At 42.7% G+C, this 13,698-nt stretch overlaps 1 protein-coding gene across 1 annotated transcript in view; it reads left to right on the forward strand.

Annotated features, from left to right (window-relative positions):
* The window catches only part of MCHR2 (melanin concentrating hormone receptor 2), a 76,399-nt gene that overhangs the window by 38,572 nt on the left and 24,129 nt on the right, over positions 1–13,698 (forward strand). The window contains exon 4 of the mRNA XM_074988839.1: positions 9,584–9,793. Within this exon, the coding sequence (XP_074844940.1) occupies positions 9,584–9,793 (210 nt within the window). The remainder of the gene's footprint in view (positions 1–9,583; positions 9,794–13,698) is intronic.

Consider the following 13,698-nt stretch of genomic DNA (forward strand, 5'->3'; position numbering starts at 1 on the left):
GGTGTGGAAAAAGTGAATAGGGAATTGTTATTGATCAATTCACGTACACAAGGATTAGGGCTCAACCACTGAAATTAATATGCAGTAGGTTTAAAACAAATGAAAGGAAAATACTTCTTTGCATAATGCCCTGTCAACCTGTGGAATTCATTGCCATGTGATGTTCTGAGGGCCAAATAACTTGATTCAAACAAGAATTAGGTAGAAGTATAGACCCATAGTGTTAGAATGGACTGAATGCAGGACTTGTTCTAAGAATTGTTTCATTGATAGTAATTAACTAAGATGACCAGGAACACATTCCCATACTTGAGACATTACTAAAACTCCAACGCCAGAAACGGGGACTGTATTAGTGGAGAAAGGTCACTCAAAATTTCCCTATTCTGTTCATTCTCTCCGTAGCATCTGACATTAGGAACCATTAAAAGTACAGCTTTCTGGCTAGAGTGACCCCTGGTCTGACCCAGTATGGCTGTTCTTATGATAAGAGTAGAAATGGTGTTGTTGATAGCTTATAGACATGTCATCAATAAAATAGAGGTAAAGTGGTATTAAAATGATGTAGACAATAATGTGCACCAAATGGGTCACATGGTAACTCCACCATGAAGCCACTGAGAGCTCCATGCCAGTCCCAAGCCTGAATGAAGGAGGAGGTTTGGTCAGATGTGTGTCGATGCGCTGACTGTCAAACAACAATACAAATGAAATCTGATGCCAGCACAACTAAAGGTTAAAAGATGTTGGCTTGGACATTGCCCGGATAAACAAGGTCCGCAATACCAATTGAGCAATCAGGGTTGGGTCGATAAGTTGGCTACTGAAAGAAAATTACACCTAACACGCATGCTATCCATTGGAACATGGAACATCCAAACACTGTGGGCAACTGGAAAATTAGAGCTGTTTTGGAAGGAGATGAAGAGATAATGATGTGATGTACTTGGACTGGCAGAGATGCATTGGATGGGATCAGGAGAGATATGCGGTTGTGAAGTCATTTGGTCAGGAAACAAAATGAAGCATAAAGCGGGAGTTGGATTCCTTCTTAGCAAAACAGCAAAAAGAGCATTATTAGGACACAAACTGATGAGTACAAGAATGATGGTCACGCGATTCGAAGCAAAACCATTCAACATCTCAGTCATTCAGGTGTGTGCACTCACGTCGGACAGTACAGAGGAAGAGATTGAGGTATTCTATTAAGACTTGACAAAGACAGAGGAGGAGATACCAAAGAAAGATGTGTTGATCATCAGAGGAGATTGGAATTCACAGGTTGGAACAGATAATGAAGGTTGGGAAAGAGTTATGGGAAGGTTTGGATATGGAGAAAGAAACAAACAAGGTGAGAAACTGTTAGAGGTTCCTACAGAGCATGAGATGGTGATTTGCAATAAGAGATTCCAACAAAAGGGCTGTAGGAAGTGGACATGGTGATTGAATGACGGGAAGACCAAGAACATGATAGATATGATTTTGATAAGAAGATGGATAACATCAGTACAGCAATGCCGAACTTTCTAAGGAGTGGATATAGACTCAGACCACAGTCTAGTGATCGCAAACATCAAGATAAAATGCAAAAGAAAATGTAAGACAGTTTAAGAAAAGAAGAGATGTGGCAAGGCTATGTGAGGAAGGAACAGGGAATGCATACAGAACAGCACTTGAAGAGAAGATTAAGAATATCACCACAGAGAAAGACCTAGATAAGAGAGTCGCAGGGATAGCCATCGCTATAGAAGAGGCAATTGAGCAGATTTTTCCAGAAGAAGAAAAGCTCAATAAGAAGTGGATTACCCAGAAGACACTGAAGTTGGTTCAAGAGAAAAGAGCACTGAAGATCAGAAGAGATGTTTCTGAGATGGCAGAACAGCAATATAGGATGAAATGCAATGAGGTAAGGAAAGCAGCCAGAAAGGATAAGGAGAAATGGTTAGAGGAGCAATGTGAAGATATTGAGAGGTATTATGGCGAATGGAAGACCAGGGAGGTGTATAATACAATTAGGAATATTAATAGGAAATGGCAACCGAAGCAGATGGCGATCAAAGATGAGAACGAGGAAGTGCTCATGAACAGGGAGAAGATTGTGCAGTGATGGACAAGATATTGCACTGATCTATACAAAGCACAGTTGGACCCAAGTGTCTCAGAAAGACTGATTGATTGAAGAACTGAAAGAGATATCTCCCCCAAGCATCAAGAGCAAGACTGATATTTTGAAGGAGGAAGTAGAAACATCAGTGAAACGACTAAAGAACAACAAGAGCCCTGGAAATGATAAGATCACAGGAGAGATGATCAAATACAGCAGAGAAAGCATGATTCAGGAAATACACCAACTGTGTAATATAGTATGGAAAGAAGGGAAGGCACCTAAGGAATGGACAAAATCGGTGCCAGTGACAATACCCAAGAAAGGAAGTACATTGGAGTGCAAGAACTACCGAATGATTGCCCTAACAAGTCATCTAGGTAAGGTGCTGATGTTGATACTGACTGAGAGATTAAGATCACAAATAGAAGAACGTATAGCAGATGAGCAAGCAGGTTCAGAAAAGATAGAAGTACCATACAGCAGATATTGGCACTAAGACTGATAGCAGAGAAAGCTCGACAATAGAACAAAAACGTATACACTTGCTTCGTCAATTTTCAAAAGGCATTTGACAGTATAGATCAGAAAGTGACTTGAGCGGTGTTGGAGTCATACGGAGTGGATAGCAGACTGATATGGTTGTTGAAAGATATTGAAATGCGGAGGCAGCTGTGAGAGCATGCGGGGAGTTGGGAAGTTGGTTTAAAACAAGTACGAGATAAGGAGATCCAATATCGCCAAGTATCTTCATCGCACATCTGGAGAGAGCGATGGACAAGATCAAGGAAGAGGTAGAAGGGATATCTGTGCACAGGAAGGCTACATCTACACTAGCCCCAAACTTCGAACTTGCCACTCAAATGGCCATTTCGAAGTTTACTAATGAAGCGCTGAAATGCATATTCAGCGTTTTATTAGCATGCGGGCGGCTGCAGTGCTTCGAAATTGACATGGCTCGTCCCGACGGGGCTCCTTTTCGAAAGGACCCCGCCTACTTCAAAGTCCCCTTATTCCCATGAGCAGATGGGAATAAGGGGACTTCGAAGTAGGCTGGGTCCTTTAGAAAAGGAGCCTCGTCAGGATGAGCCGCGCTGTGGCGAGCCAAGTCAATTTCGAAGTGCTGCGGCCGCCCACATGCTAATGAAGCACTGAATATGCATTTCAGCACTTCATTAGTAAAATCGAAATGGCCATCTGCGTGGCCATTTCGAAGTTTGGGGCTAGTGTAGACATGGCCGAAAAGAATTAACAACTTGAGGTTTGCAGATGATATAGTTATCATTGAGGAAGAAGAGGAGAAGCTAGCAAACACAAAGTGGTGTTAAACGAAGAAGGCAAGTGGTCTGGGCTGATTATGAACATCGATAAAACAAAAACAATGGTATTTGGATATAAGGAAATAGGAAGGAAGATCAGCGTGGATGGTATTGAACTAGAAAATGTACAGAAGTTCACATATCTGGGGAGCGACATAAAGTATGATCTAGACTGTAAGAAGGAAATAGTGACTAGAATAGCGAAAGCAAGAGTGAGTTTGAAGGCAATGGATAAGATCGGGAAAAACAAAGCAATTAGCTTGAGAATGAAGCTGGGTGTCTTGAAAACGTGTGTATTCAGCAGCATGTTGTACAGATGTGAGACATGGGTGATAATGAAAGATTTGAAAAGAAGAATATTGGAGTTCAAAAGGAGTTGTTATAGAAAGATTCTGAGAATAGGATGGATGCAGAAGGTCACCAATGAGGAATTATATAGGAAGATACCGCCAAAAGAGAACCTGCTGCAGAAGGTTATAAAATAGAAGCTACAACTATTTGGACATATTTGCAGAATGAACGACGAATGAACAATCAGGACCCTAATATTCAGCATAATGGATGGTTCGAATAGGAGAGGCAGACCCCACAGAGAATGGGTAGATGATGTAGTAGATTGGTGTGGAGCTAGTCTACAGAAAATAAGCCACCCTGCACTGGATAGGGAAAGATGGAAGGAAATAGTGAGAGAGGCATCAGACACCAACGGGCGCTGAGCCCACGGTTATTGATGATGATGACGAAGAAATGGGTCACCGCTTCCGTAGTGCAATAGCTCTGGCAAACTACAGGAATTTGTCGTATCCAATAGAGAGCTTGAAAAATTCCACATTCAGATAAGACCATTTTCCCATGTTTTGTATCCCTCCCTCCTCTACAGTCTAATTTAATATGCATATGGCCTTGTAACTTGACATATAGCATGGAAGAGAGAATGTCATCTCCCCCACACCAATCCTTGTATTCTCAGCTTCAGAGGGACGGAGGCGGGGGCCGGGGAACATCTTGTGTGTCTTATGCTCAGTTCCAGTCATCACCCCTCTTTGACAATTTCAACTTCAATCTGTTGGGGCAGAGCCAAACAGAAACATATATTTCCAGATCAACTGGAGACAAGATATTTGCACATGAAAACAAGTATCAGAGGGGTAGCCAAGAAAGTCCATATCCATAAAAGCAAGATGCGATGAAGTGGGTCATTGCACCATCTTTAAAAGCACTTCAGTTGCTTCTGGAAGTTTGCTGTACGCTCTTTACTGACATAACATTTGACAAAGTAGGGAATCTGAGCTTCCAAATACAAGTTCAAAGATACCTTCCCATCTGACATGATCTCTCCTGTAAAATGTGCATGAAGTAGTACATAAAAGCCCAGCAATAAGGAAAAGGAGGATTTCAGCTTTCTGCTAAAAGTGTTTACATGCAACATTCAGATGATTAATTCTACCTGGAAATTCTGAATTTTTAACCAGAATAGTACCACTGGATGCCTAAAGAACAGTCAGGGTTTTCTGTAGATATTCCATGTTCTTTCAGTGTAGACAAGATTACAAGTTGTCTATAAATACAGGAGGAAAGAACAAATAAACACAAAGAAGCATTTCCCCATGTGCTCCAATCATCAGCACCATAGCTTTGTACCTCTGGTTTTTCAACATCGCAGCCTGACAAAGTAGGAACAGACTTTTTTACTTATTAGAGATGTGTGAAATAACCACATATGTCTAGCTGGTTCCACTGAGTTATAATTTGTGTCTTTGAAACTGCAGGTTGGACCTCCCTGGTCTGGCACCATAAGCACCTGACCAGTCCCAAACCAGGGAGTTTGATGAACCAAGGGAGGTCAATGTCAGCTCCTCTGCTGACAGCCTCCAAGATCTCCTCTGATCATCAGGCTCCCCAGCTGGCCACCAGATCCCCATTACTGGGTTCCCTTCCCAGTAGTCAGACCCACTTCTGGCTACTGGCCTCAGCCACTGGGCTCCACTGCCCGCTGCCAACCAGTGGCCCCACTGTGCTTCCAGCCCCAGCAGAACTCCTGGTCACCTGCCCCCTTGCTGCAGTACAGCTGCAATCTTAGCTCTGGCAGGGCTTCTTGCTGCTAGCTCCTTTGCTGCCAGGCGTCACCCACCCTCCGACCGTTCAGCCCCCACTTCCAGCCTCCGGGGCCTCTGGTTCCTGATTAAAGATGCTGAACACGTACTGATATTTGATATATGTTAGTAAATACAAATCATAAGAAACTTGGGACCCATTTATGTAGGTGTTGCTAATATTCTTTGTGAACTGTCAATAGTGTGAGCAATGTGCTGAATGCATGAGTGGGAACTGAACTGTCTTGCCTAAAGATCTCCCTTTTTACCTTTTGCATCTTTCAGTGAGACGGGTAAATAAGCCTCTCTGCTCTAATGGAAAATAGACTGAAAAGGAATTCTCTGAGCATCCACTACAATCAGAAAATCTTTTGAGCATGTCTCACATTGTCTGCTTTTTGTCGAGGAGAAGATAAATGCTCAGAATACATCCTTGATGATACAAATCACTTTAACACTTGCTTAACTCTCAGCATGTACGGAGCCTAGTGGGTCTGTTCAGTCGGTTGATCTACTCACATGTTTAAAGTGAAACATATTTGAGGGTTTTGTTGGACTAGAACCTAAGTGCCCAGATAACTAGCTAATGCTCTTCAATAACCCCCCATGAGAAGTTATTTTACTCAAAATGTGTCCTATAAATGAATGCGTTTTGAAAAGATAATTGTCTCTGCTTTTTGGTTTACTTGTTTGTGACCCTCTGTGGCCATCTACAGCCAGACAACCTGTTAGTTACATAGTAACAGAGAAGCAGCCATGTTAGTCTATATGCTATCAAAACAAAAAGCAGTCAAGCAGCACTTTAAAGACTAACAAAATAATTTATTAGGTGAGCTTTCGTGGGACAGACCCACTTCTTCAAACTCTTCTCTAAAGACAAAGATTGATTTCCTCAGGAGCTTTTATTATTTATTGTTATTATCATAACACCCAGGCTCTCACTCATATACTAAGACTCCATTGCAGCTGACACTGGACTTGTCACTGTAATATGAGTGCCTCACAAATGGTCTGAAGAAGTGGGTCTGTCCCACGAAAGCTCACCTAATAAACCATTTTGCTAGTCTTTAAAGTGCTACTTGACGGCTTTTTTGTTTTGTTAGTTGCATAGGTGACATGCTGAAGCACAGCCCATCTCCCAGCAGAGCCAACAGACTTGCCAGGCCGCTGGGCAAGATGGGTGCCGAGTCCTCTTCTGCATCCCCAGACGGGTGTGAATGCTGCTGGCCGGAGCATGCTGCCAGGTGTTCCAGCAGTGATTTAAAAGGCTGGGGGCTCCAGTCTCTTCTGCAATAGCAGTGGTGACAGTTGGGAACTCCAGGCCTTTTTGTATTGCTGAGCTCTGGGACAGTCGTCCCACCTCTATATCCTGTCATCTCCACACACTCCTCTCCCTCCCGCCTCCCTCTCTCTACCTCTGTCACAAACACTCACACACTCCAATCTCACTTCCCTCTCCACAACTGAAGGCTGTGCTGAGCTACAGGTTTCATGTGTGTAAAGGACAGGGTCCTTGCCTGGTTTAAATCACCAAAGCTGCTTTGAGGCATTCAATGATTACACCAGCTGAGGCTCTCACCCTCCGTCTGCAGATACAATTTAACACGCAAAAGCTGTGCTATAAGAACCTAATTAGATTTGCAAAGTCAAGCACTCCCAAGTTAGAAAATGACAGAATTAAAGCTGCCTGGGCAGCCATAATCCAGCCCCTTTACGCATACGAATTATGATACAGTCTTTAATTATATGATCATATGCTATTTTTTTCCACAACACACCTGCCTCCTTCAGGGACAGTGCTCCCTGGATAAGCAGCTCTTCAGTATTTTGTTTTCTCTGGACTGTTCTATGTGTGGTCTCAGGTTTTCTTCACTGCGCACTATTCAAACTCTGCTCTAAAGACACAATCATTGATTTCCTCAGGAGCTTTTATTATTTATTGTTGTTATCGTAACACCCAGACTCTCACTCATATACTAAAACTCTATTGCAGTTGACACTGGCTTGTCACTGTAATGTGAGTGCCTCACAAATGTGTATTAATTTATCTTCACAACAGCCCTGTGAGAGGAGGGGTGGTGCTATCCCCATTTTACGGGCAGGTAACTAAGGCACCAAGATTATGAACAATTTTACATGCATAATTTAAGAGACCTGATTTTGTTCAGCTTCTCACTTCACTGCTTAGCTCTTTACATATGCAAGAACGGTTCCCATTGCTTTCACTTGCAGCTTAGAGTGCTTTGCCTTTTTGCAAATCGGACCCCAGGGTATCCACCTGGAGATTCAGAAAAGAAGAATTCACAATTAGTGACCACCTGTGAAGTAGTTGGTTTAAGTAACTTGCCCAACGTCACAGAAGAGCTCTTTGGGAGAGGCCGTAGAAGAATCCAATTATTCAGGGTAGTACTCAGCTGCCTTCTCCAGGACATAACCTTTTTTCTTCTTCCTGTTTCCTTTCTGATTCATTCACTGCACAACTTTTGTAATAAATGATGTGAGATCCTGTAGACAACAGTCTCCTTCAATATACACCCCTGCCTCACTCCTTCAAGCAGCAACTCTGCAGAGAAAATAATAGGTGACCATGTAATTATCAACTATCATAATGGATTTGCATGGGGGAACAAATCGAGTTTATAGAGGTAATCTTAATTCTGGTATTTTGCAATATTTGAGTGCTGTGCTTGATTTGAAACCTTAATAATGCTCTTTTAACATAGTTTTGTATGTGTGAGATAGTGATATATAAAAAATGCTAATATATGTCACCAGCCAGAGATGCTACCAATGAACATATATGATAATCCTTCTGGGATGTAGCAGAGCCATCTTTGCCAATTGAGTCAGAAGAAGATAAAGTACATGGAAAGGCAACAAAAATCGTCAGGTGGATGGCACAGATTCCATATGAGGAGAGATCAATAAGCCTGGGACTTTTCAACTTGGAAAAGAGAAGAGAGGCCTGGGATGGGATATAATAGAGGTTTATAAAATCATGACTGGAGTGGAGAAAGTATACAAGAAAGTGTTAGTCTCTCCATTTGAAAATGGAAGAAGTAAGGGTCACCAACACCATTAATAGGCGGTAGGTTTAAAACAAAGAAAAGGAAGTATTTCTACACATAATACACAGTCAACTTCTGGAATTTCTTGCAAGGGTATTTTGGGAAGGTCAATGTTGTAACATGGTGCAAAAAAGAACTGGATAAACTCATAGATGAGAGGCCCATCAATGCCTGATAGCCAGGATGGCATGAATGTAAAACCATGCTCTGAAGTCCTTTGTTTACCAGAAGCTTAGAATGGATAACAGGAGATGGATCACTTGATGATTAGCTGTTCTACTCATTACTTCTGGAGCACCTGAGATTTTGGCCACTGTCAGAAGTCAAAATACTGGTCTGGACAGGCCAGTGCTCTGACCCAATGTGGCTAGTCTTTTATATTCTTATATAATGGGACATGGAAAAATGCATTTTATGATAAATGACCAATTGAAGTATTATGTGGGCATATGGCCAAAAAAAAATAATAAAAATGTTTTAACTGAAAGTACCAAAATTCACAACCCTCTCTCATTCTTCTCCTCCCTATTATTTTCTTTCTTTCTTTTAGGTAAGCAAACTTAACCAAACCCTGCCGTGTCCCACGGCCCCTTGGCAGCCCTGTGTGCAAGGGAGTTTCACACTTCTCTTCACCTGAAGCGATATGTTCAGCAGGTGTCACTCTGCAGTTAGCATCAAGCATGATGGCTGTCAGGAAAAACTTTTGAGAGGGCGCCTAAAAACCCTTTTCATTTGTGACCCAATCTGTGACTAATACCCAGAGCATTGGAGGTCACAGATCAGTGCATTAAAACCAGATTGGTAAAGGTACTTGACCCTCATGTGGCTCCATCAAGTGTAGTGGAAGTGTTGTGAGTGAAGAATGAGGGCCAGAGCCTTTTTAAACTTTGTACAGTTTTTCAAAGGGACATATGGGTTACGCAGACAAGCATTAAAAGCTGAAAAAGCATGAGCTCAGCAACACTGTGTCAAGTAACCTATTTTCCCCATTTATTTCAGGTCTAGAAAAAAAACAATTCCTGATATCTATATCTGCAATCTGGCTGTAGCAGATTTGGTTCATATCATTGGCATGCCCTTTCTCGTTCATCAGTGGGCACGTGGTGGAGAGTGGGTGTTTGGCAGCCCTCTGTGTACTGTCATTACATCATTAGACACATGCAACCAGTTTGCATGCAGCGCTATTATGACGGTGATGAGTTTAGACAGGTATGTGATTTAATCTGAATATGTCCTAATTCTGTACAAATGCAACATTGTTTTTATTTCACATTTAAAAAGAGATTTTTCAGAAATGCATTGTTATTAATTCAAGAATAAGAAGTGTTGTCTTCTTGCAAACAATTCATATTGTTTGCAAATAATACGAATACTCTTTTCTAGCTAATTTAGGCTACAGGTTAACAAGGTACTCAAATACATGCCTAACTTTAAGCCTGGAAGCAATCCCATTGGTATCAGCAAAGTGATCTTCATCTTAAAGTTAACAACATGCTTAAGAAGCTTACTGCACTAGGGGCATAGAGATGCAGATTATATTAATAATCAATTTCCCCGTGAAACTGTGTGTGTGTGTGTGTGTGTGTGTGTGTGTGTAAAAGAGTAAAAATGGCTTCAAGATGAACAACAGAAACTTTATTTTATAATAAAACAGGGACAAATAGTACAGTAAATTCATATCTGGCATTCCATCATCCAGAATTCTCAAATAACTGGCATTTTAACTATATTTTAGTTATGTATTCCATAAGTACAGTATAATAAAAGTAAATACAAATAAATAGAGCACATACAGAATAAATTTCCAATGTACAATGCTATTGTTGATAAATAAATTACTCTGCAACCATTTTTTGTTTGTTTCTTAATTTTTAATTTTGTTTTTCTTTAGTGTTATGCATTGCTAGGTATACCTCTCTATTATCCAGAATATCTGAATATCTGGCAACCTTCTTGTCCCAGGGCTGCTGGATGTGGAAAAGTTTACTGTATATCTGTTTACATTAGTTCTGAAGACAAATTTTCTTATAATAATTCAGAAACAGTATTGACTGTACAGCAGGAATCTCAACTTTTTTTGTAATAACAAGTTCCAGAATCAATTTGTTTGTCTACACTGGAGAGTTTTGCTGACAGAAGGGGCCTTCTGTTGACATAACTCAGGGAGCGTCTACATACATAAAGCCTTCTGTTGACAGAGCCTCAACAGAACTCTTCATTTGTCTCCACAGCATTATCCCTGGAAAATTTGAGGAATAATGCTTCTGTCGACAGAGTTACTGCCGACAGATGCTTGCAGTGTAGATGTACCCTATATGTTTATGTTTGGGAGCTTAAAGAGAGATATGATCATGGAAAGGAAGGGCAAGTATGCCTTGAACCCAGGCTGCTTGTCCAAGTGTGGGAAAGTGGGAACTGGTTGCTTAGGAAATCAACCCAAGTCACGTAAGCTCAACCTAACACCCTAGTGTAAACCAGGCCTTACATTAGGTGGAGCCTGGCTCCTTCTCTACCAGGGTACACTGAATATGAATGGCTGACAAAACTGAAATCAGCAAGAAAAGGAGCATGCATGGATGTACTACAGAAAGAAAAAATATCTGAAAGCCAAAGAAGTGAATAATTATTTTCAGGCCAGATTCATTCTTGTTGTTACAGGAAGGGGCAAGTTATACCTTCCTGCACCAGCCTGCGGTCAGGCCCTCTAGCAATAAGTTTGATTCACATGAAGGAAAGGAATTCCTGGTGCATACGCTGGGCCAAATTTAGTCACACAGGAGGATATACTCATGTCCACCAATTTAGTCATTTCCCTTATCATGCTAGATTTTGCTTTCTGAGCTGCACTGATGAGCTCAAGGAATGAGAGCCAGAAAATGTAATGAATTTACAAACACAGAGCAAGAGCATTTATTTTGCAGTTAAATTTCAATTGTTGGAAGTACCCAAACAAGTAATTAAATGACCCAGAAAGTAATGTCATCAAGAACATTTTAAAGAAATAGAAATATCTAAGAGCCAGATTGTAATATCTTTACATCAAGTAGATCATCACCACATGACTAATCATGCTGAAATCAATTAGATTACAGTTGGCATAAGGTACTACTCAGTATGAGTAAGATATCACAATGGGACCCTGAGAATTTCTATCTCATTGTGAAACTGATTTTCCTCTTTAAATATCCAGTAGGTCAACTTCAGACCTTCTGATATAGTGAATTTGGCTGATCTTTTTTTTCTATACCTCGGAAGGAAAAGTGATGGATCAATCTCAAAAGCTTTAGCATTGGCATTCCAGTCTAATAATCACCCAAAGTCTTGGCAGTGTCTCTAAATTAGAATTTACAAATTTGGGATAAGATTCATATGAGAACAGGCTTCTCCATAAGACACCTGTACTTCCAGTTTTGGTCCTGAAGATTTTTGGGGACCAAAATAAAAAGGATGGGGCTCATACTTTATCCAGACTGGTTACCCAGTTTTAAAAATACTCTGGAATAATAAGATTGATATACTTTATCCTCATGTAACACTTTTCATTCAAAGATCTCTAAGCACTATACAAAACATGGATAAATATTATTAGTCTAATTTTATCAATTGGGCATTTGAAACACAGAGGTCACGTCTACACATGCATGATCTTCCAGAAAAGGACCCTCCAGAAAACAGCTTCCAGAGGACCGTCTTCTGGAAGATTGTGTTCACACAGGAAACGCAGTCCAAAAGAGCCACCCCTTCTTCTGGAAGATCGTGTCTACACACGCATGGATGCTCTTCTGGAAGAATGGGGCAGGAAACATTGAAGACAGGATCTCATGGCTGGGGAGCTCTTCCAGGCCTGCTGGCCACATAGCATGTTAAAGGGCCCCTCCTCAACCTCCCCTCTCTGCACAATCTGCTGAGGCCTGCCTTGCTGTTCACAGCAAGGCAGAGCCTGTCCCTGGTCCTGACTTCCTGAGACATGAGTCATGGGCCCCCAACAGCTGCAGACTTGCAGAGTTGCCCTAACCTGTTTTCTGGTCATTCCCCTGGCCACCCTCCTTGGCCTCCTGTGGCAAAGGAGACCCAAGCCCGTGGCTCCCAAACAAACACCACCCCTGCTGGAGGTCTCCCGCACCCGCCCCAAAGGCCATCCCATGCATCTGGACCCATGCCACCAGTACTGACTGGTGGGACAAGGTAGTCATGGGTGAGTGGGACAACATGTGCTGGCTGCAGAATCTTCGGATGAAGAAAGAGACCTTTCTGGAGATTTGTGGATGGCTTGCCCCCACCCTCCAATGGCAGGACACGTGAATGCACCCAGCCCTCTCCATGGAAAAGCATGGATAAGGGAGCAGGGAGGAGGCTGTTGGGTAAGGGGGACCCTCGGGGGCTGGGATCTGAGGGCTTGGACTGGGGCGTGTAGGTCTAGCCCCAGAGGACCTACACAAGCCCTCTGATGGATGGGTGCCCTAGTGGGGTGGTCAAAGGACCCTTTAGGAAAGGAGGGGGGCCTGGGGAGGGAGTAGGGGCACCCCTGTGCACACCCATGAGTGTGCTCGCTCTCAGTCCCTTTCAGGCCATGACAGCCATCAATGATCGGCTAGTGCGGAGGCTAGTGTGTACTGGGGACCTGAACACAGTCATTGAGGCCTTCGCTGAGCTTGGGTTTCCCCAGTGCTTCAGGGAGATTTATGGGATGCACATCCCCATCAAGGCCCTGGACCACAGCACCAGCGGCTATGCAAACTGAAAGGGGTACCATTCAGTCATGCTCCAGGCAGTGGTGGACTCATGGGGGCAATTCACTGAAATCTGTGTGGGCTGGCTGGGCTGGCACACAACATATTTGTCCTTCACAACTCCATCCTGTACCACCGGATGGAGGCTATCACCTATGTCCCCCAGTAGGAGTGCACCTTGGGAGAGGTCACCATGCCACTCTGCCTTTTGGGCAACCCGGCCTACCCCCTGCAGCCCTGGCTTATGTGGCCATACATGGGCCACCTCACCCCTTCCCAGGAGCTGTTCAACATCAGGCTCACACAGGCCTGGTACCCTGTGGAGTGTGCCTTTGGCTGCTTGAAGGCGAGGTTTAGATGCCTCCTCACGCACCTGGATGCAGG

This window comes from Carettochelys insculpta, chromosome 3 (genome assembly GCF_033958435.1).
Source record: "Carettochelys insculpta isolate YL-2023 chromosome 3, ASM3395843v1, whole genome shotgun sequence".
NCBI classification, from domain to species: domain Eukaryota; kingdom Metazoa; phylum Chordata; order Testudines; family Carettochelyidae; genus Carettochelys; species Carettochelys insculpta.